The 20,341-nt window shown below is 40.6% G+C and overlaps 1 protein-coding gene across 1 annotated transcript in view; it reads right to left on the minus strand.

The window, feature by feature from the left end:
* LOC103359693 (tight junction protein ZO-2) overlaps window positions 1-19,724 on the minus strand; it is a 126,951-nt gene extending 107,227 nt beyond the window's left edge. Inside the window, exon 1 of the mRNA XM_008285167.1 lies at window positions 19,621-19,724. Coding sequence (XP_008283389.1) covers window positions 19,621-19,701 — 81 coding nt within the window. The 5' untranslated portion in view covers window positions 19,702-19,724. The remainder of the gene's footprint in view (window positions 1-19,620) is intronic.
* Between the last annotated feature and the right edge of the window lie 617 nt (window positions 19,725-20,341).

Genomic DNA, 20,341 nt, shown 5'->3' on the forward strand with positions numbered 1-20,341 from the left:
AGCACTATGACCTGCCTGAATAACTATCAGCCTATTTCACTCACTCCAACTGTGATGAGGTGTTTTGAAAAGATAGTCAAAACTCACATCCAAAGGACCATCCCGGACACCCTTGACCCTCTGCAGTTTGTGTATCACCAGAACCGGGCCACTGACAATGCAGTCTGCACTGTCATCCACATGGCACTGACACACTTGGAGGGCAAGGACACATGTCAGAACGTTGTTTATCAACTACAGCTCAGTGTCATTCCACACAAACTCTGAACAAGCTCCAGACTCTCGGACTGACACCCATCCCCTGCAAGTGGGTGCAAGTTTCTTACAGACAGACCCCAGTCAGTCAGTCAGAGTTGGCAGCCGCACATCCAGCATGAGTACAGTCAGCACAGGAACCCCTGGGGTGTGTGCTGAGCTGCCTGCTGCATGTCCTTTTCACACATAGCTGTGTGGCCTCCAAGTGCAACACCAGCATCATCAAATTTGCCGATGACACAACAGTAATGGGAATGATCAGGTGGCAGATCTGGGGGCATCTGGTGGCCTGGTGTCAGGACAACAATCTTTCCCTTAATGCAGAAAGATTTCCTTAATCTGGCTTAATTTCATTGTACAGTGTAACTGTCTAGTGTTCTGTGGACATGACAACAAACCTCTTGAAATTCTTGAATATAAATTGTTTAGTTTTCTGTTCCTAACCATTTCAGTATTTACAAAAACAGTTTCTGTGTGAAGGGTGCTGGTCATTTGTGTGTTTGTAGGTCCTTAAACTTTTGGCTTGAGGCTACTCTCTGATTGGTTGACTCAGATTTTCCATAGGGTATAGCTCTCTGTGTTCCCCACTCACACTTTCATCGATGGCTTATCAGTATTGTTTTTTATTTTTTACCTTGGGGGACTGGCTAGTTCCCAACACTATCTCTCTTGTCTTTAACCACCCTTAACTCAGTGTTCTGCCTCTCAGTAGTTTGTTAGGTGACTAGCCCTGCAGCAGAGGACAGTTTAAATGGAACCACTGAGTTTCAGGTTGATGCAGCAGGAGAAATAAATAAAAATCTGGATTTGTTATTACAAAACTAACATTGCTGATGATAAACCTGCATTGCTCTGTCGCAGATTGGAGAAAATCAGGCTGGTGGTGAAACCCTGAGCTCAGCTCCTGGGTGTGCTCCTGGCTGTGCTGTGGTTTCTTCAGTCGTAGGAGGTTCGTACACCCATGGCCTTTGTTTCGCAAACCACTCTCTGCTTCCCTATTGCTACTCTCCCTCCCTGGATTGCTACACTCCCTCCCATCCTCCATTGCCCGGCTGCTGATCCTCACAGGATCAAACAACACTGCTCGTCAACAGTTATAAATGACTCAAGAGGACTTTAATAGCCTTTTTAGCCTCTGCCTCAACACCTGCCTACATTCTGTCTGCAGAGTTGACAACTATTCGTTTTATTTATTGGGTTTTTAAAAAATTTTTCCGGAATGATGATGTGAGATGGAGTCTACTCAAACTCATTAGGCAGCCAGATACGGGCAGCTAACATTCAACACGTCATCCAGACTGCCCCACATGCGTGACTTTTTACATGTCAAGCACCCCCTTCGGTGCCTCTCTCTCAACACCATCCTTCTTCGTCTTCTTCTTCTGCAGAGCCTTTCCTGAGTGCTCCCTCCTGTGACTCCTGCCCTGCAGGCACCAGCTGCCACTATCTCCCCAAAAGAAACATCCTTGCTGCCCAGCAACTGCTACAGACAAGCTGGTGGCTCTGTCCTGTTGTCCCTGGCCCGCTGGATGTCTCCAACCTTGATCTGCCAACCGCCCCTTCTTATTCTGTGCAAATTCAAGTCCATAGAAGCGGCGTGAATTTTTTTTTTTAAACTTTGCATGGTGGATCGTGCTGCGCCTTTGGCCAGTGAGGATCGAACTCTCCATATTGCTCTGATTAATGTTGGATTGAAAGCAAACAAAACCATTATCCTGAACAACTTCTTCACTTTGAATAAGTTAGATGTTATGTTTCTGACAGAAACCTGGCCTCATGGCAGTGACCTCATAATTTTCTTTGAACTTCTTCCTCCTTGATATGATTTTGTTAGCTCCCTTCGGATCACCATTTGACAGCTGTTCTTGCTTTGAGCTGCAACGTTTTGAGACAAACTTTCCTGTGACTGTACTGTGTGCTGTGATTTATTGTCCACCAATGTTCAATAAAGACTTTATTCAGGACTTTACTAATTTTGTGTCAGGGTTGACATATGGCCGGTTTTATTTGTTGGTGATTTTACTATACATGTGTGCCATAACTCCAGACCTCTTGTCAAAGACTTCCTCAATCTTACCAACTCTTTTAATCTAACTCAGTCTGTCACTGGTCCGACTCATGAAAAAGGTCACACACTGGACCTTGTGCTGTCATATGATTTGTGTGTAGATATCAGTGAAATATGCAACACATGTCTTTCAGATCATCTGTGGGTTTTATTTAGTGCGATTGTCACCCACTCAGTGGCCTCCATCAGCACTCACATGCGTTCTCTCCACATGATTAACCCGTTAACTGCCTCTCAGTATTCTGCTGCTTTTAAAGACTCATTAGTGTATACACTAGATGGTGGTGATCTCAGTCCTGACAAGCTCATCACCTTGTTTGAGCACTGAGATGTTAGACTGCATTACGCCTCTACAGTTTAAACACGCTGAAGCACTTTCTGAGCCTTGGCTGAATAACAATACCCCCTCTCTCAAACGTGCCTGCAGACATGCTGACAGAAAGTGGGAAAAGGACAAATTACAGGTCTCTTGAAATTTTACAGGACACACTATCAAAATTCCAGAAAGCTGTAAAAGGTGCTAGAGCTGAATTTTTATTTCACCTTGTAGCCAGTAACTATTGAAGGCACCAGGTTCTATTTAATGTTTTTAACTCCATCCATCCACCAATCATCTATACACCACTGTCCTCACTAGGGTCGCGGGGGGCTGGAGCCTATCCCAGCTGACTTAGGGCGAAGGCAGAGGACACCCTGGACAGGTCGCCAGTCTATCACAGGGCCAGTCTATCACTTAGAGACAGACAACCAAGCACACTCACATTCACACCTATGGACAATTTAGAATTACCAATTCACCTTTTGGACTTGTGGGAGGAAGCTGGAGAACCTGTAAAGAATCCACGCTGCACGGGGAGAACATGCAAACTCCACGCAGAAAGATTCCGGTGCCCCCACCGGGACGCGAACTAGCAACCTTCTTGCTGCGAGGCAACAGTGCTACGAACTGTGCCACCTTGCAGGCCATGTTTTTAACGCTCTCATCAATTCTCGTGACTCTGATCAAGTTGTTCCATCAACAACGCTGAGTGAAAACTTTATTAAAAATTTGTATTGATAAAGTTTCTTGTGTAAGTATTCCACCTACCACACTTCTTACTGACCCCTCTGTCCCTCCACTAAGCCTAGTCATCTTTCAGCAGCTTGAGCCAATTACATTCACAACCCTATCTGACATAGTCAAGCATCTTCATCTTACTAACTGCCTCCTCAACAGTATTCCTGCCTGTTCATTTAAAAATGTTTTGAACACAACACAATTTTCAACCTCAATTTTCTCCAACTTTAGACCGATTTCTAAACTCCTGTTTTATCCAGAGTCTTGAAGAGAACTGTTTCTAACCAAAAGTTTCAGTCTGGTTTTAACCCTGTCACAGTACTGAAACGGCTGTTTAAAGAGTTTTTAATGATCGTCTCTTTAGTGTCAATTCAGAAGATTGAGACATTTTAGTGCTTTTAGATTTGACTGCTGCCTTTAACACAGTTAGCCACACTTTTCTCCTATCCCATCTCAAAAAGTGTGTGGGTATTAAAGGTACAGCTCGTAAATGGTTCAAATCTTATTGTCTTTAAGATTTTATTGTTTGTTGTTAAGGTGTTAAATGAGTTGGCACTTTCTTGTTTATCTGAACTGTTACACGTTCATGCTCCAGTCTTAGCGCTGAGGTCAGTCAATAAAATGGTTCTTGAATTTCGCAGATCCAGACTCAGAAACAGAGGTGACCGTGCCTTTTCTGTGGCTGCTTCCAGTCTATTGAATTGCTTACCTGCTCAAATTAGAACTGCTCAGTCTCTTGATACCTTCAAGTCCCTACTGAAGACATGTACTCTCTGGCTTTTAACTGACGTTGAGCCTTGACACCTTGGCATATGCCATTGTTTGTCTTGTTTTGTATACTTCCTTCACATATTTTGTTTTGTTGCTATTGTGAGCTTGTAAAGCACTTTGGTCAACCTTGGTCATTTTTAAATGTGCTACAAAAATAAAGTTGACTTGACTAAAACTCTTTTGTATATTAACTGGCAAAACAGTGCGCTGTCATTATTACCTTGATTTGTATTTGTCATTAAATCTTTTACTATACCATTGTGTGTTACCATATAGAATGGCTTATAATGTGACAATATAAATGTAACATGATAATGCTCAAAGTTAAATTGTATTAACACCATGGAGTCAGTTTGGAATTTCATGAAGAGACAGAAGACAGTAAGACATCTTAAATCCAACCTACAATTCTCCAAGATGTGAGGAATGACTGACCTGCAAAGTCTCATGAAAATATCATGTAGTGGTACCAAGGAGAACTCACAGTGTTTTAAAGGCAAAAGATGTTTACAGGAAATACTGGATTGAGGGATTTCTACTGTATAGGCTAATCTATGGCAACAACAACACCTTTTGACTTACTTTGACCATTTTATTACCACAACAACTACAAGTAGCCTGAGGGCTGTATTATGAAGTTAGATTAGTGGGTTACGGAGGTATGTTGAGCCTAAAGTACAGTTTTGGGTTGGTCGAGGAGTTGGGTGCAGTGAGGGGGGTGGGGGTGGAGTAATGGCTTTCACAGCCTGTGGGTAGAAGCTGTGCTTGAGATGATTTGTTTTTGTCTTCAATGTCCGATGTCTTTGACCAGAGGGTAGGGGGGTTAACAGGGGGTGTCCAGGGTGAGTGGGGTCCTTTGCAATGAATGTGGCCTTCTTCTCAAGTCGAGGTAGTGTGGTCCCAATAATTTTCTCAGCCAACAAATAAGGATAACGGCTTATTATGTGACATAACAATCCGACAGATTTACTTACCTTTGATGTAAACCGATGGGCCCGTGCACAAGCGCACCGTTAATTAGACGTGACATCCAGCGATGCATAGTGTTCTAACAATACACTAGTCCCACTCATTGAGTGAGTTTGCCTAACTAAGTAAATTGGTTTGCATCAGTTAGTAAACAACTCTACGCGTGCGGAACACAGGAAGGATTGGTTTGGTGCTTTGAAGTTCTTTGAAGTATTAAACAATGTGACATGATTTGACACCTGAACAATTCTATGGACCTATATATAATGCAGTTGTATCGGGCTTATCAATCAAAAAAATTGCTTTCAAACTTTTACACACCAGACATCATACGTAAAATTGCATCTAACGGGTTTATTTTGTTTCATATAAATCATAACAGTATCATATACGTACATAGTTTATTATAACAAGAGTATAAACAATATCTACAACAAATTACCCTTCAAGCGTCAAGGCCTCCTAGGATCTCGACCTCCATCTTGACAATCCGACAGCCTTGCTATCTGACATAAAAGAAGGTTTTACATTTAGTGTCGGATTATCAAGTCATGAGTGTATATAGTCCACTAAAATGGTGTAACACTGCAGAGACAGCCCTCCCCGACGGTGTGCACCAGACTACCAACAAAGAGACAATACAAAAGTCCCCTTTAAATAACCATATCTGAAAGCACCACTTCAAGTCAGAGTATTTAGAGTAAAGCTTTAGGATATGCAAATTCATGTGGCCTTAAAAAATAATTTCATATTTTCTAAAAGAATTTCACATTTCTTTATTTAAAAAAAAATATATATATATATATATATATATATATATATATATATATATATCATGAACCCAGGTTCTACTTAATGTTTTTAACTCCCTCATAAATTCTTGTGACATTGAATGACATTCCTGCATGTTTTCTTTGTTTAAATTATGGGCGTTTTTATTTTAGAAACAAGCCTCAAATTGCAATTAATTCCTAAACTTTGTGAGTCAGATTGTATTTTTGTGCATAATTAAGTCTAACTCTGCTGAAGCCTCTCCAGGCCTGGCTGTGAAAGTGGCTTGCTTAGAACACTGTGCTATCATCTCACAATTCTTACTTAGTGTGGTTGTGGTCTTCTGCTCAATCATGGTTCCCACAAATGTTGCATGTAACTTTTTTTCTGGGACCTGCTGTTGTAGTAGCACTCCATCAATTCATTATTCTCAGTCTTGGTCATCAGACAGATGTGTCTTGGCCTGTAAAAATCCTTAATGAGCCAATTAACTGCAGTGGTCAAGAGGCTATACATATGGTTTTGTCATGTATTTGAACGGTAGATGACACAGTTGTATTTGTTAACGGGAGCATGGGGTATGCGAGGATTGCATTTCCTTGTACTCTGCAACAAAATTGGATCTTATTCTCCAGATCTTTCTCAATTTTGGATCCATGGACTGTACCTGTCTGCATGTCTGCATCATGGCTTCACATGAAAAAAAATATTCCCAGAGGAATTTGAAAAATCTGATTTGGAGACTTCACAAAGATGGAAAAGGATTGAGGAAGATTGGTGACCAAGTAAAAATCAATAAAACACACACACACACACACACACACAGTTGCAGCAGTAATTAGGAGGTATGGAACAGTCAATAGTACCACTAATCAGAACTGCAGTGTTCATCCTTCCAAATGACACCACAGACTGTAGATACCTGTAAAATCCAGCTCTCAAAACAGTTGGGCAAGTGCTTCTAATGTTGAGCAGGGTAATGATAGAAAATCATATGTACTGTGACAGCTGATACAGTGTCAAGGGCAGTGTATAACATCTACCTCAAGGAGCTTCCAGTAAAATAAAAAGGCTCTTGCTTGCTGTTCACCACAAAACTGCATGAAACGTTGTTTAAGGACATAACAAAGCCAGATGAGTATTAAAATATATATATATAAATCTTTGGTCAGATGAGACCAAGATAGATTTGTTTAGCTCAGATTTGTCCAGCATGCTTGGTGTGACCCTAGTCATGATAACCAAAGCAAATAAATAATCTTGACACTGAAGCAAGCATGTTGGTGGGTGGGTAATGATATGGGACTGCATGTCTGCAAACGTGTTGGAGATGACATGTATAGCTGACAAAATGACTCCCAGTCTGCAGAGGCTTGGCAGATGGATATTCCAGCATGATATCTATGCAAGCCACACTGCCAAAATAACCCAAGACTTTTTGGAAGATGGTGAAAAAATGAAAACTATAGCCTTGACAAGCGTTTTGCCTGACTTGAATCCATTAAAACATCTTTGGTGTATTTTACCAAGAAGGTAGAGCATCATAGTCCCTATAGCAGAGAGCAGTGGGAAAAATGAAGAATGGCATAAAATCTCTCTAGAAATCTGTGCCGCATTGGTATCATCCATGCCAGTTGATTCCGTTAATAAAAATAAATGTGGCCATACAAAGCATTAAAAACAAAAAAAGACTTAAATCTCAGGAATGTGAAAGTTGAACTGACTTTTGTTGCATTGACTTTATACTGTGAATCCTGTATTTTTAAATACTAAATCTAAACTGTTAGTTTTTAATTTTAGGAGGTGTCACGGCCGTTGGCGCCGACTAGTGGCGGTACTCCCCCTCCCTCCTTTCCCTTCCTCCCTTTCCTCTAGGTGGGCGTGACCGGCAATGCAGGCGGCGCTGATGGGTTACACCTGTGCTTCATCTCCGTGCAATCAAGCTGAGGAGCCACACCTGGGTTTGACTCGCCACTTCACCTTCTTTGCCAGTACATAAACCAGCTCCAAACCATCAGCAGACGCCGGACCGTGATCAACTGATAGTCAGTGTCTACTCTAGCTCTCGTCTTGCTCCGTGCCTTGCTTGCTCTGTGGCTAACTGTCTCTCCGCTCCCCAGGACTCCACCAGCCAGCGTGTGTGCTCCTCCAACCACCCTCATCTCCTTCCTTCGTTCCCTGGCCTGGACTCCCTGTGTTGTCGTCTCCCTGGTTCCCCGTCCTCACCACCATCCTGCTGCGCCGTCTGCATTCCGCTCCGCCTGCCTTCCCCGCTCCCTCTCCGGTTTCCCTCAGCTAAGTTGTTAGCCGCTAGCTTCGTGTGCTTTAGTGTAGCTTCGCGTCCCTTGTTTCTGTAGTGTAGTTTATTGTTCCTGGTTATAGCTTCGTGTGCTTTAGTGTAGCTTCTTCTTCCTAGTGCCTCACTGAGCCTTTTGCTTAGTCGCTTTTTGTTCCCCGTTCTAGCTTAGCTTTCGTTTGTGTCACTTTCTATAGCCTTTTGTTTGAGTTAGCTTCATGCCTGCATTACCACTCGTGTAGTTTTAGTTTCGGTTTCCGAGTGCGTCTTTCGTTATCGTTAGTTTTAGTTTAGCTTTCCGTCTGTGGTCATACCACCAGCTTGGTTAGTGTTTTTCTTTGCTCTGCTGTAAAATAAATTATTTTATTTTTTACATCTGTCTCCTGTGTCTTGTTGCTCTGCACGTGGGTCTTTGAACTGACCGTAACAGGAGGACATACCTATTGTTTACCTCTGAAGCAATCTAATGATAAGGGGATAAGGTGACACAATATAGAATCGTTTGGTGTTTAAGTGACACAGGGGTGTACTGGGGGTGTTGTATTCTGTACTATTGAGAGTAATTAAAAAATATGCATACACACTAAAAATGTTGATTTCAAGGTGCAAAAAGAATGTTATAGCACCTAATTCTATATCAGGCACTTTGTGATTCTGTGCGTCTGGGGACATAACACTGTTTGTACCGATTGTTCAACCAAGTGATTTTTATCCCCATATAAATATTGCAATTATGAAAGTCCTTAGTTTTGTTTTTACCAAACATAAGTGGCTGCCTGAGAATTCCCTTATGAAAATGATCAGTATGACATAAAACCATTGAGTGCTTCTACTGCATTATGCTTGGATTGATTTTAAAGACAAACACGATGCCCTTCTGCATCACTCACTGATAAGACAAAAGCTGGGTCACTCTGAACCTGTAATATCTACCAATTTGGCTGCAAAGTCTCATTACAAATCAATGTAACAATACCATATACAGATCTGATACCGATATATAATGATTAAAGCTGCTCACTCTGATTCTAAGTAAGTGATTAAATTAAGAGTCAGAGAACAACTTCTGCCTCCAGCCTCAGCTGTCTCTCAAGGTCACTGTGTCAGTATATGTGTGTGTGTGTCTGCGTGTGTGTGTGTGTGTTTGGGGGGGATTGTGCTTACAGAACAGTGGCAACCTGCTGGCGAGTCTGAACAGAGAGGAAGAAACACAGGAGAAAGAGAGAGAGTACTGCAGTGCGTCTAAGCAGGGAGAGAGAGTTACTGTGAGTACTGAGACCTCCATTCGTCCATTTCTACCTTTCTCTTTTTTCTCTTTTCCTCTTTGTTTCTTCACGGGCTTCTGCCCACATTATTTTTGGAATGGTGTGAAAAATGGTTGTGCGGCAGAGATCTATCTATGCATTTATTTTCCTGTCTTACAACTCTGTCACCTTTTGAGCCTCTACCAAAAATACATTACATCAAGGTACCATAAATAGCAATAGGAGGAAAACAATGGAAGAAAATTGAGTAGAAACTTCAAAGACTTCAAATGAGAACAGCTGTGCAGTCTTATCACCTGCAGACAGATGACAGGACCTTTCATTTTTACCCTCAAATAGATATAACTTTTAATAAGGGCACATCTGCACTGCACTGTGTTTGGGTTATGTAAGCCTGTGTGTGTGTCAGCACATGCTGGATAACAGTGGGAGTGGCGTTGCAGAGGGTACTGTAACATGCCGTCACCTCATCCATCTGGCCTCTGCTAATTAACATTGCTGCAGGAGATGTGCACCCACACGTGCACACACGCGCGCACTCACACATGCAGGCACTCCTGCTCACTTCCTCACAGGGACTGATTCATTGCTTTTTATGGAGGGTAAATGATATGGCATGACAGGCTTGAAAACAAACTAGGGGACATGTGTCAGTATTACAGTTTCTTAGATAATTTATTATTTTTTTCAGAAGAATGTTTAGTTTTATTTAAGTAGACAAATAAAATTATATGAGCAAAATGTGGTATTTACAGTAAAAACATGATACTCGTATTGGAGGAAATGTAAACATGCCTGTCATCTACTACTTATAGTTTGAAAAAAAAAATTTTTTTATTGATATATTTGATGTTGTATTGTAATTCAGAGACATATGTTTCTAATAACTGATGGCCATCCATAGATGTCCAATTTCACACCTTCAGGGTAGCTTCTAAATTCTGAACTATTACTCACGTGTAGCCTGATGTCAGCAAGCGTTCTTCCTGCTCAAGTACCCTTGATCTACAAGGCTTGACTTTCTAAATAGACCTTTTGGAGCCAGCCCTGTCTTCTGACCTACCTAAGTAAATCTTCATCACACTCACTATACTACGCAATCCTCACTTTACCTCTCAGTGTAAACATGCCTTGTCTGGTACCCTCTCCTTGACATACTCCTCACTGCCATCAGCAGAGTCATTAGGAGAGAATGTTAAGGTTCAGTATCAGAAGTGATCATATGTCTGCTGTATAATCCTGTGGCTGAAGGTTGCACTGCAAATCAGTGCTCGTAACAGATTTTTTTTTTAATACGTTCTTACAGCGTTCCGCTCACTCAGTTGTTGAGAGAATTTACAGAAGACTTATTTAGATTAGTAGAATTAGATTTTTTTTCATAAATTTATATATATATATATGTGTGTGTGTGTGTGTGTGTGTTACACTGCCACACATAAATCAGGGAAACAAGGAGAGACTCCATCTTAACAGCGCAGCCATGTTTTTTCAATGATGCTTATATCTTTTCAGGACCTCTGTGGATGGGGCGTCTGAATCATTTATTGATTTATTTCAAATCTCTATTCTATTCAGTGGCTGACAACAGCTATATTGAACATAACTTGTGCAAAGTTTCCTGAGTAAGAAGAATTCCAAAACACTAATACTGCTGACCAAGAGCACCACACAATCTTTTTCAATGTAGAGATGCTCTGACCCAGTCATGTAGCTGTACCAATTCAGTCCTCATCAGACACTTAGGGCTTTATACCTGCCATTTGTCCTGCATTGAATACGACAAAAACCAACTCTTTGGTCACTGTCCAACCTTAAGATGCACCATTGTTAGGAGATAACCCGTGTTACTTCATTTGTGAGTGATCAGAAATAATGTCGTTGTGTATGTGCTGTCTGTAATGCCTGAAATATGATTGATTGGGACATGTGCAGGGTGTTTATGACTCATCATGGGTTATGGTCTCCTGTCATGTTTGCTTTAGTGCACCTGTGTTCCTGAATTGTACTGATTTGGTGTCAAATTGGCATCTCAAGAACTGAAGCTGCGGTCCACCTTCTGACAGTGCATTTAGTTCAATAGTGTCTGTATCATCTTATCAGCACCCTCCCATAGCAATCTACATGTGATGACTGAATACTTAAACAATTCAGAAAGCTAGAAGCAGACCTACATTTCTTATTGCGCTTTTTATTTTTCCTTTTAATGTTTGGCATGAGAGGAAGTGATTGCTTAGTAAAGTCTCTCTCTCTCTCTCCCCTCCTAAAATTGACCATAGTTATGACAAGTTCTATTTCAGCTATGTGGCAAGAAATCAACAACACAATTCTGAATTTGGAGTTAAAAAACTGAAACTGCTTGTTAATCGTTGATTATTCATCATTCCAGACTTGTTTCTCACTTGTTTCTCAGTAATTACTCACAGCTTTCTGTATCATGGCATAAAGTTGCAGAATTTATAAGCTGTAAATCACAAATTTCTTTCTATGCAAAAACAAAAAAACAACCTTTGCACAGAAACCTTTCAGTGGCACAGTTGCTCTACTACTTTCTGTGTTTCAGTAGTCAATAAAATGTAATTGTAGAGCCAGCAACAACCCCCAACCAGTAAAACCTGTCACCTCATGGTCACTCTGACTGTTTAACATAGAGCCTGTTGTTGATTACTCCTAACTGGCAGCAGTCTGCTTCTGTTATGAGGCATGTGTGTGTGTCTGTATTAATATATAGCGTTCCAGTGTGCAGCAGTGTGTAAATGGTCAAGGAGAGATAGTGGATATTGTTGCCACTGGGTCACCTTAGGCTGCCATCTATCCACACAACCAAATGGATTAATCAATAGAGGAACATCAATCTGTAAAAGTGTTCGCCTGTAGCCCCTGCAGGACAGCACTGATTAGAATAAGAAATATGGACCCACCCAGCCCTGGCAAATGCACACACAGAGTGTCACACAAAAATAGATAAATAAAAATGGCATGCTGCTCCTCCCATCTCCAGTCTCGAGTGTCACTGTGCTGACACAGTCTTCACTGCACTGACATGCACAAAAAAACATGTTGTACTTGTGGTAAGACACAGCATGACATTCATTTGAGTAGGACATTCAGATCATCTACATGTAAAGCAATTTGGTGTTTTGGGGGCATTTTCTGACTTAAAATATAGCCCTCAGTGCACAACTATTGCATCAACATGATGTCCATCCATTATCTATACTATAGATAATGGATGACCCTAGTGAAGATTAAGCAGTGTATAGATTCTATACACTGCTTAATCACGGGTGGGGGGAGGGGGGCTGGAGTCTATCCCAGCTGACTTAGGGTGAAGGCAGGGGACACCCTGGACAGGTCACCAGTCTATCACAGGGCTACACTTAGAGACAGACAACCAAGCACACTCACATTCACACCTACGGACAATTTAGAATCACCAATTAACCTCAGCATGTTTTTGGACTGTGGGAGGAAGCCGCAGAACCCAGAGAGAACCCACACTGTACAGGGAGGACATGCAAACTCCACACAGAAAGATCCCAGTACCCCTACCGGGACGCGAACCGGTCAACATGATGTGTATTTCGTAATTGAAGTCTGATGCAGTTTTATTTAAAATTTAAAAGTGTATGAAATTGTTATTGTTAAAACCAATAATTCACAAATACAACATTTTTCAATTCAGAAATCAGAAAAATCCAAGCTATAAAAGATTTCAGTTAATCATTTCAGCTCCAGTCCAATTGAATCCACCTGGTTCTGCTCAGTTTTAGACACAAGCCCAACATATGCTTCGGAAAGGCTTTCTCACAAATCAACAATAATAGATGTGATAATGGCATCAGACCAACAGGATATGGCACAGTGTCCCACTAGCACAAACTTCATCACTGACAAGCTATAGGTCGAAAATCCAAACATATTTCAAACTCAACATGACAAAAGTCTACGTAAGTCTAAACAATATAATTCAGATCAGAAATCTGTACAGGAACATCCAGCATGCTCTTCAACGGTTGTGGAGAAAGATTGGAGGGCCCTATCAGCTGTTACAACAAGATCATGACGGCAATGATCCTCCCACATCACTTGGACATGTAAATAATTTAAACCTGGGTAAATCTTTGGATTAGGATTGGTTCATTTTATTTTATAGACTGCAACACTGCACAGGCCCGTCTATAGCATTGCCTGCCTGTTTTCAGGTCTACATTTTGGTCCTCTTTCCTGAACTCTAAAATCTATTGCAACACATTACACACACTGATGCACACAACAGGCAGAGTCAAAAACAGACAGACCAAGAAAAGAAAAAACTACTTGCTCAAAAAAAATACTCTAACCTGAGAAAGGGTATTGAACAGCCCATATTATATGTTGGGAGCTGCTGAGTTTGATCTGGTTGCTAAACTCAACACAGTAATAGAAATATAACTGTACGTTTTTATGTGTTATTACTGTATTTTTAAAATACAGGAAAATATAACTACTTTTCACATTAAAAGACAGTTTACATTTTCTTTTTATTCAACAGATGAAACTGTTACGTTCAAGTGTTTAAGTATATTTCTAAAATTAGATAAACTTAGTAACCAGTAACAGAAAAGGGAGTTCTGGTTCTGTAATTGTTCATAGATTTGTTTGTTAAATGAGAGATATTTTACACCAGTTCTACAATTTCCTTGAGCAGACGCTTTTATCCAAAGCGACGTACATCTGAGAGTGGACACAACACAAGCAAGGTTCTAGTCAGGAGAAAACAATCTAGATAAGTGCCATAGTACAAGTTCAAGTTTGATAGGGCATTGATGCTAATAGCAGGCTATGGGGAGGTAATAGGAATATTTATTTTATTTATTTTATTTTTTGACTGTTTTCAATCTGTAAGTGCAAAGGTGTTCAGTGAAGAGCTGGGTCTTTAGTCTTTTCTTAAAGACTGAGAGGGAATAAGCAGATTGAATAGAGTTTGGTAACTCGTTCCACCACCAGGGAACCACAGAGGAGAAGAGTCTATCTATCGACTTTGGGCCCTGCTGTGGTGGTTGTATCAGGCGGGTTTTGTTGGTTGAGCATAGGGAGCAGGAGGGAGTGTACACCCGAATGAGAGAGTTCAGGTAGGAGGGAGCTGTTCTCATTGTAGTTTTGTGTAATGTACCAAAGTTTTCACAACAAAAAAGTTGAATGAATGTGTTTTATCAGTGTATAATAATCACAAGCACCGGTAAACTGTCAAAATAACTTTTTTTCTGTGAAAACTGATTACTGTAGTAGTTGGACACTAACTACAGTGAACAAGTCACTGTCAGCTTAAACAAGTTTGATTATTTAAGCTGCTGTGACTTTAATAATGTGACAGGTAGTTAACTGTGTTAGACTACAGCTTGTTTTCTGCATTTAATACTGTAGTGACCTGAGGAGGCAGTCGCTCGAGCTAGGTTCCATGTTGGGAAGGCTGTGGCTATATTGTTTATGTTCAAATCAAATATTAACAACAACAACAACAACAACAACAACAATAATTGCACAAATTAAATAAAAATCTTGTCTCACAATCAAGGTTTAATTTGTGATTCTACATTCAACATTTTAAGGTGTTTACTGAGGTTTACTGTGGTGGTTCTTCAGCTAATATATGCACAGGCACATAATCAGATTAGAATCAGCACAAGGAACCAATGCTATGAGCTTGCAGAATGATATATCAATATTTTTCAGTTCCTGGTTCCGAACATGTTTGACAAAATTATTCTAACATTACAACTTGTTGTTGAGTAGCATGAAGCAATTTTACATATTGAACACCTAGTGCCAGGAAATGTGAGTGTGTAAAAGAGGGACAACAAATCAAAGCGGGTTCATGTCAACACTGCCCGCAACAACATAACTACGTAGCCTTGTGTAAGTGCAATCAGATTCTCTTAGTTTCACGGTTGGATTCTTGATGACATCTTTCCTTCTTCATGATGTGTTCTATTCAGTACTATTTTATTCATCCTCATAGGGATAATACTCTTCTGCATTTAACCCTTTCAAACATCCTATACACAAACACACAGACAACAGCTGGAGAAGTCTGAAGGCTAATGGAATTAGCTTGCTTCTGATCTTGACTCTGAAACCTGGAGTTGCCAGCTGTCATTTTGCCAGAAAATTTAAAAATGCTACCAACCCAAATTGCCCACATATAGTTTCCACCAGCATTAGGGGACTATGATTTCACTCATGAGGTCAAGTTCTTTTTCTATGATAATTTGGGATTTTACTGTAGTTTGCATTATATTGTACTGTGCATGGTATGATGAATGGAGTACAATCGTGTAGTCAATGGGTTTGTAGTATGCGTTTGCTATCTGTATACTGGTAGTGTTGACTGTCAGGTGACCTTGCCACACCTTAGCGTTCGATGAATCAATACCTCTGGGCTGGGTTACAGTAAAGATAAGCGGATAGAAAGCACAGGACTGACACTGTGCTTCTCCTGCTGTGTGTGGACAGAGAGGCTGCTTAGTGTTTAATTGGTTTGTCAGAGGCAGTGCCTTTGCACTCCTCCACCAGTGCCCATCACTGAATCTTAATACTGTTTCAGTCTCAGGACAAATCCATCTATCTAAAACATGCACACACACACACATATGCAGACATACGAAAAATTGTAGTTTCTTGATATTTATCTGTGTATGTCTTCTTTTTCTGTTATCCACATACAAATCCACGCCCAGTGTCTGTCATTGTCAATGAAATCATGTCTTTGTTCTTGTCACTCTGATCATACGCTTGCACACAACCACATCTCTTGTCATACCCCAGTACTTGAGATAGACCGTGAAATTATTACTCCCTTGCAAAGCTTCTAAGCAAAATGCAGGTCATATGTATATTACCACCAAACATGTAATAGCATTCTTCAGCTGCACACACAAATTAACTGAGAAGGTGGGGTATAACTCCAGATGACAGTTTAAACCCAAATGAGAAATTTACTTGATAAGTGGTCAAATGAAAGGCAATACCCTGATAAGTTTACTAAAGAAGACCTGGACAGAGGATAGGGGAATACAAAAGCTCTCACGCAGCAAATCTGAAATGTCCTTTTGCACGAAATTCAATGATAAATAAAACTGTTACGTGCAAAGATACAAATTCATCGAGTTTTCTATTTTTTCTGATTTTTTTAACTTATTTTTGATAATATGCTCTGTGTCAGTAAAATATTACTAAGTATATGAAGAGTTAATTTGCAAAAACAGATAACTCTATCTTCACAAACCTTTCGAAAACCCACTTTTCCATCGTCTATCTGAGACAATATCAATCAAACTTCAGTTATCTCTATTTTTGTCGTGTCATTTCTACTGAGTCAAATCGACACAACTCCAGTTTGATTGATATTATCTCAAGCAAACAACACAACAACAAAAAAATTCTGAAAATATACAAAAATTGAGTTATCTGTTTTTGCAAATGAACTCTTCATATATAAGTACAGAGCTACCATAAGGATGTGGTTAGATAGGCATAGGCATTTCCATTTAATAGAAATATATCCTAATCATCAAGCGTGTATCCTTGTGTACCACACACCAGTGCATTCATGGCATTTAGGTTGTTTGCAGTTGCTTCATAGTGAGTTAGTCAACCAAGCTGCTAAGACCTCGGCTAAGGCAGTTAGGGATTACTGCTATAGTACAGTCTTGCTTCTGTTAGTCAGTATGATAATATGTGATTACGATGATTAGCTTGCGAGCTAACAAAATACAGAAGGTATATTTTTTAAAGTGTATATGTTCGAATTTGCTATGTTGCTGGCTTAGCAGTTTTCCCTGCTTCCACAATTTATGATCCGTTGTTTGTGGACAAAATGCTTCATTTGAAGTTAGCTCTGTTATCTATTTTAATAAAGCTGGGCGAAAAAAGGTTTACTTTGAATATAACCACTATATTTATCATGGTACACAGATAATCATTCTAATGTTAACACAATAAACCTTAGCACTAAGGTTAAGGTTCTGAGATGCTGGCCAAGCAATGAGAGGCCCAGGCAGCTGTGAACTAGTGTGCCCCAGGAGACTTGCATTGGAACCAACAACAAGAGCAACGATGGATGAAGAGGCTCCAGTTTTAAGGTATGATAGGCTTTTGTGAACCAGGGAGGAAGCACACGTGGGCTTTGCTCATACAAACATAACTATCATTATCTGCTTTCAAAGCAGCTTTCATCGAATGCACTGAAAGTCCCTGTCCCTCATTGATTAAAGCCCTAGAAACTCATTGCTTTGTATCAAAGTTTTCCAATAAAATAACCCCTTCCTGCCTTAAAATTGCTTAGATGTAACTCTACCCTGTTGCTTCCTCTGGAATGCATGGATCTAGGTAGTCCCTTCCTCTTTTTCCAGCCAGCCATCCCAGTTCATGGCAGCTCGAACACTGTAAAACTACTGTACACTACACAATGGCAAATTGTGATAATGGACGAATTCAGTCCCACATGTTCAAGCCAGAAACTGATGCTACATTCAGTTCCACCAATATTTCATCATTGACACAATTTTTTAGCATTTTGACTCTATGAAATGAAGTAATCAAGATGTGTTTAAGTGCAGACAACAATTAAGAGAAGTCTTCACCAGAGTGAATACAGAGGGTTCACCAAAAGGTGTAAACCATTGGTGAGCCTCAAAAACAGGAAGACCAGATTAGAGTTTGCCAAAAACAAACAAACAAACAAACAAACATCTAAAAGAGCCTGTGCAGTTGAGGAACAGCATCCTATAGACAGATGAGACAAATATAAACTTTTACCAGAATGATGGGAAGAGAAGAGCATGGGGAAGAGAAGGAACTACTCAAGATCCAAAGCATACCACCCCATCGGTGAAACATGGTGGTGGTAATGTAATGGCGTGGTGTGTTAATTCCTACACCATTCACCAACCTTTGTGATTAGAGCCAACCCACTCAACCCAACCAGAGCCACTGGAAAGTTCAACCCTGACAGGATTAGGTCCTTAGGTTTGATATGTATGAAGTCCAGGAAGTCTTAATCCGTTTTCAGAGACTGAACAGAGGCCGACATCAGTACACTGCAGTTTCAGGGTAGAAATGCTCAGTCATGGTGTCAACTTCTTAGGCTGGTGTTATACATTTGCCAGGGTCTGCGTGATGTCAATTTTGTCATTTTCACCATGTCTGCAAGTGTCTTTTTGGACCCCTCAGCACTTGTCTGCTTGTAGCCCAAAATTTGTGTTAGCATAGTGACTACACTGCAAGGACGTATTATGTATGTGTAGAAAAGGTAAAGCCAACCTACTGTGCATGAATCGATCAGAATCTTCCAATCCTCCTACAGACTAGAAATAACAACAATGATGTATCCAAGGGCGTTCACAGCTGTTTCACGTGCATTCGCAAATTTAAAAAACATATAGGCTAAATGACCGTATGAAACTTGATTTACACCAGAAGGGGTCTTTAAATAAAACTACTGAACTCTTTATTTAACTATTTTCTTACTGCTGTTAATGAAGTGTTTTTTGCTGGTACACATATATATATATATATATATATATATATATATATATATATANTATATATATATATACCAGCCAAACCCTAATTTGTGGTACTCTAGATCCAGACATAATGGCACAAGATGTGCAGAGATGAAACTGATCTGATCATCAGCAATAAATAAATTTGTTTCAGGTTCCAGTAGTGTAATAGGGTTGAAGTTGTACTTTTATATTTCAAACACTAACATTTTTTAATCAGGCAAAGATTCTAGCGTCCATCACCACATAGCAATCTTGGGTGTCATTGCAAATAACACTAAACACCACATTATCTTCTATAAACCCAGTGTTAACCTTGTACAGTTCCCCTCTCAACACAAAAATGCAAGCATTTACTGTATAGATGCACAAATGTGTGCTATATTTTGTATCACATTGTAATGTCAACCAATAGTAAAGATCTGAGCAAGCCAAACTTCCACAAATTTTGCATACACAAACAATGAACCCCAAACAGCAGCCACTGGAACATCATGTATTCAAATTAAAGCATGTGCATTCCCAGCAGCACCCAGAGGCCCTAAGCCCTGCTGCTGCCTTGCTCAAGAGCACAGCAGCAGGGTGGTGGTGGTGGTATTGGTGGAGGAGGTTTTTTACTCTACCTTGCCCTCGGTCCAGCAAAAACAGATGTTACTGGAGGTGCTCAGGATATCCGAAATAAAGGAGGAGATGCCGAGACGCATGGTGATAGATAATAACGATGAAGAGATACAGAGATAGAAAGAGATGCAAGAGCTGTTGACAGAGCGGACACCGAGCAAGACTGAGGAGGAGGAAAGAGAGAGAGAGAGGGAGGGGAGGAGAGAAGGAGAGAGGGGAGAGATGGAGGGCGAGACAGAGGAGGATGGCTGCACTGCTACTGCATGCAGGACTGCTGTGAGTGAGTGCCTCTGTGTGTGTACCTGTGTGTGCGCAAGTGCAGAGGTTTGGGTGTGTGTGTGTGTGTGTGTGTGTGTGTGTGTGTGCCTAATACTCAAGTTATGGGTGACAAAGCCAGCAGGTACACATTAAGATTGCAGGAGAAAGACTAAACAAGTCTGTGTATTCAACTAGAATTACTGCTTTGCAGTTGTGTGCATCTGTCAACCAGTGAAGTTGCAGTTTACCTCCAGTTGGACAGACAAACAACCCATAAAACTAATGCCTCTGACCTAAGCCTTTGCTGGCTTGGATGCATAAAAATCATGGCTCTTTTAATGAATCATTCCGTTGCTGCAAGGTGGCTCGGTGGCTAGCACCATTGTCTCGCAGCTAGGAGGCCGCCAGTTTGTGTCCCAGTGAGGTCTGGCAGAGTTTGCATGTTGGAGTTCTCTTGGAGGGCTG

The sequence above is a fragment of the Stegastes partitus genome, unplaced genomic scaffold (assembly GCF_000690725.1).
Source record: "Stegastes partitus isolate 25-593 unplaced genomic scaffold, Stegastes_partitus-1.0.2 Scaffold389, whole genome shotgun sequence".
In the NCBI taxonomy this organism is placed as follows: Eukaryota; Metazoa; Chordata; class Actinopteri; family Pomacentridae; genus Stegastes; species Stegastes partitus.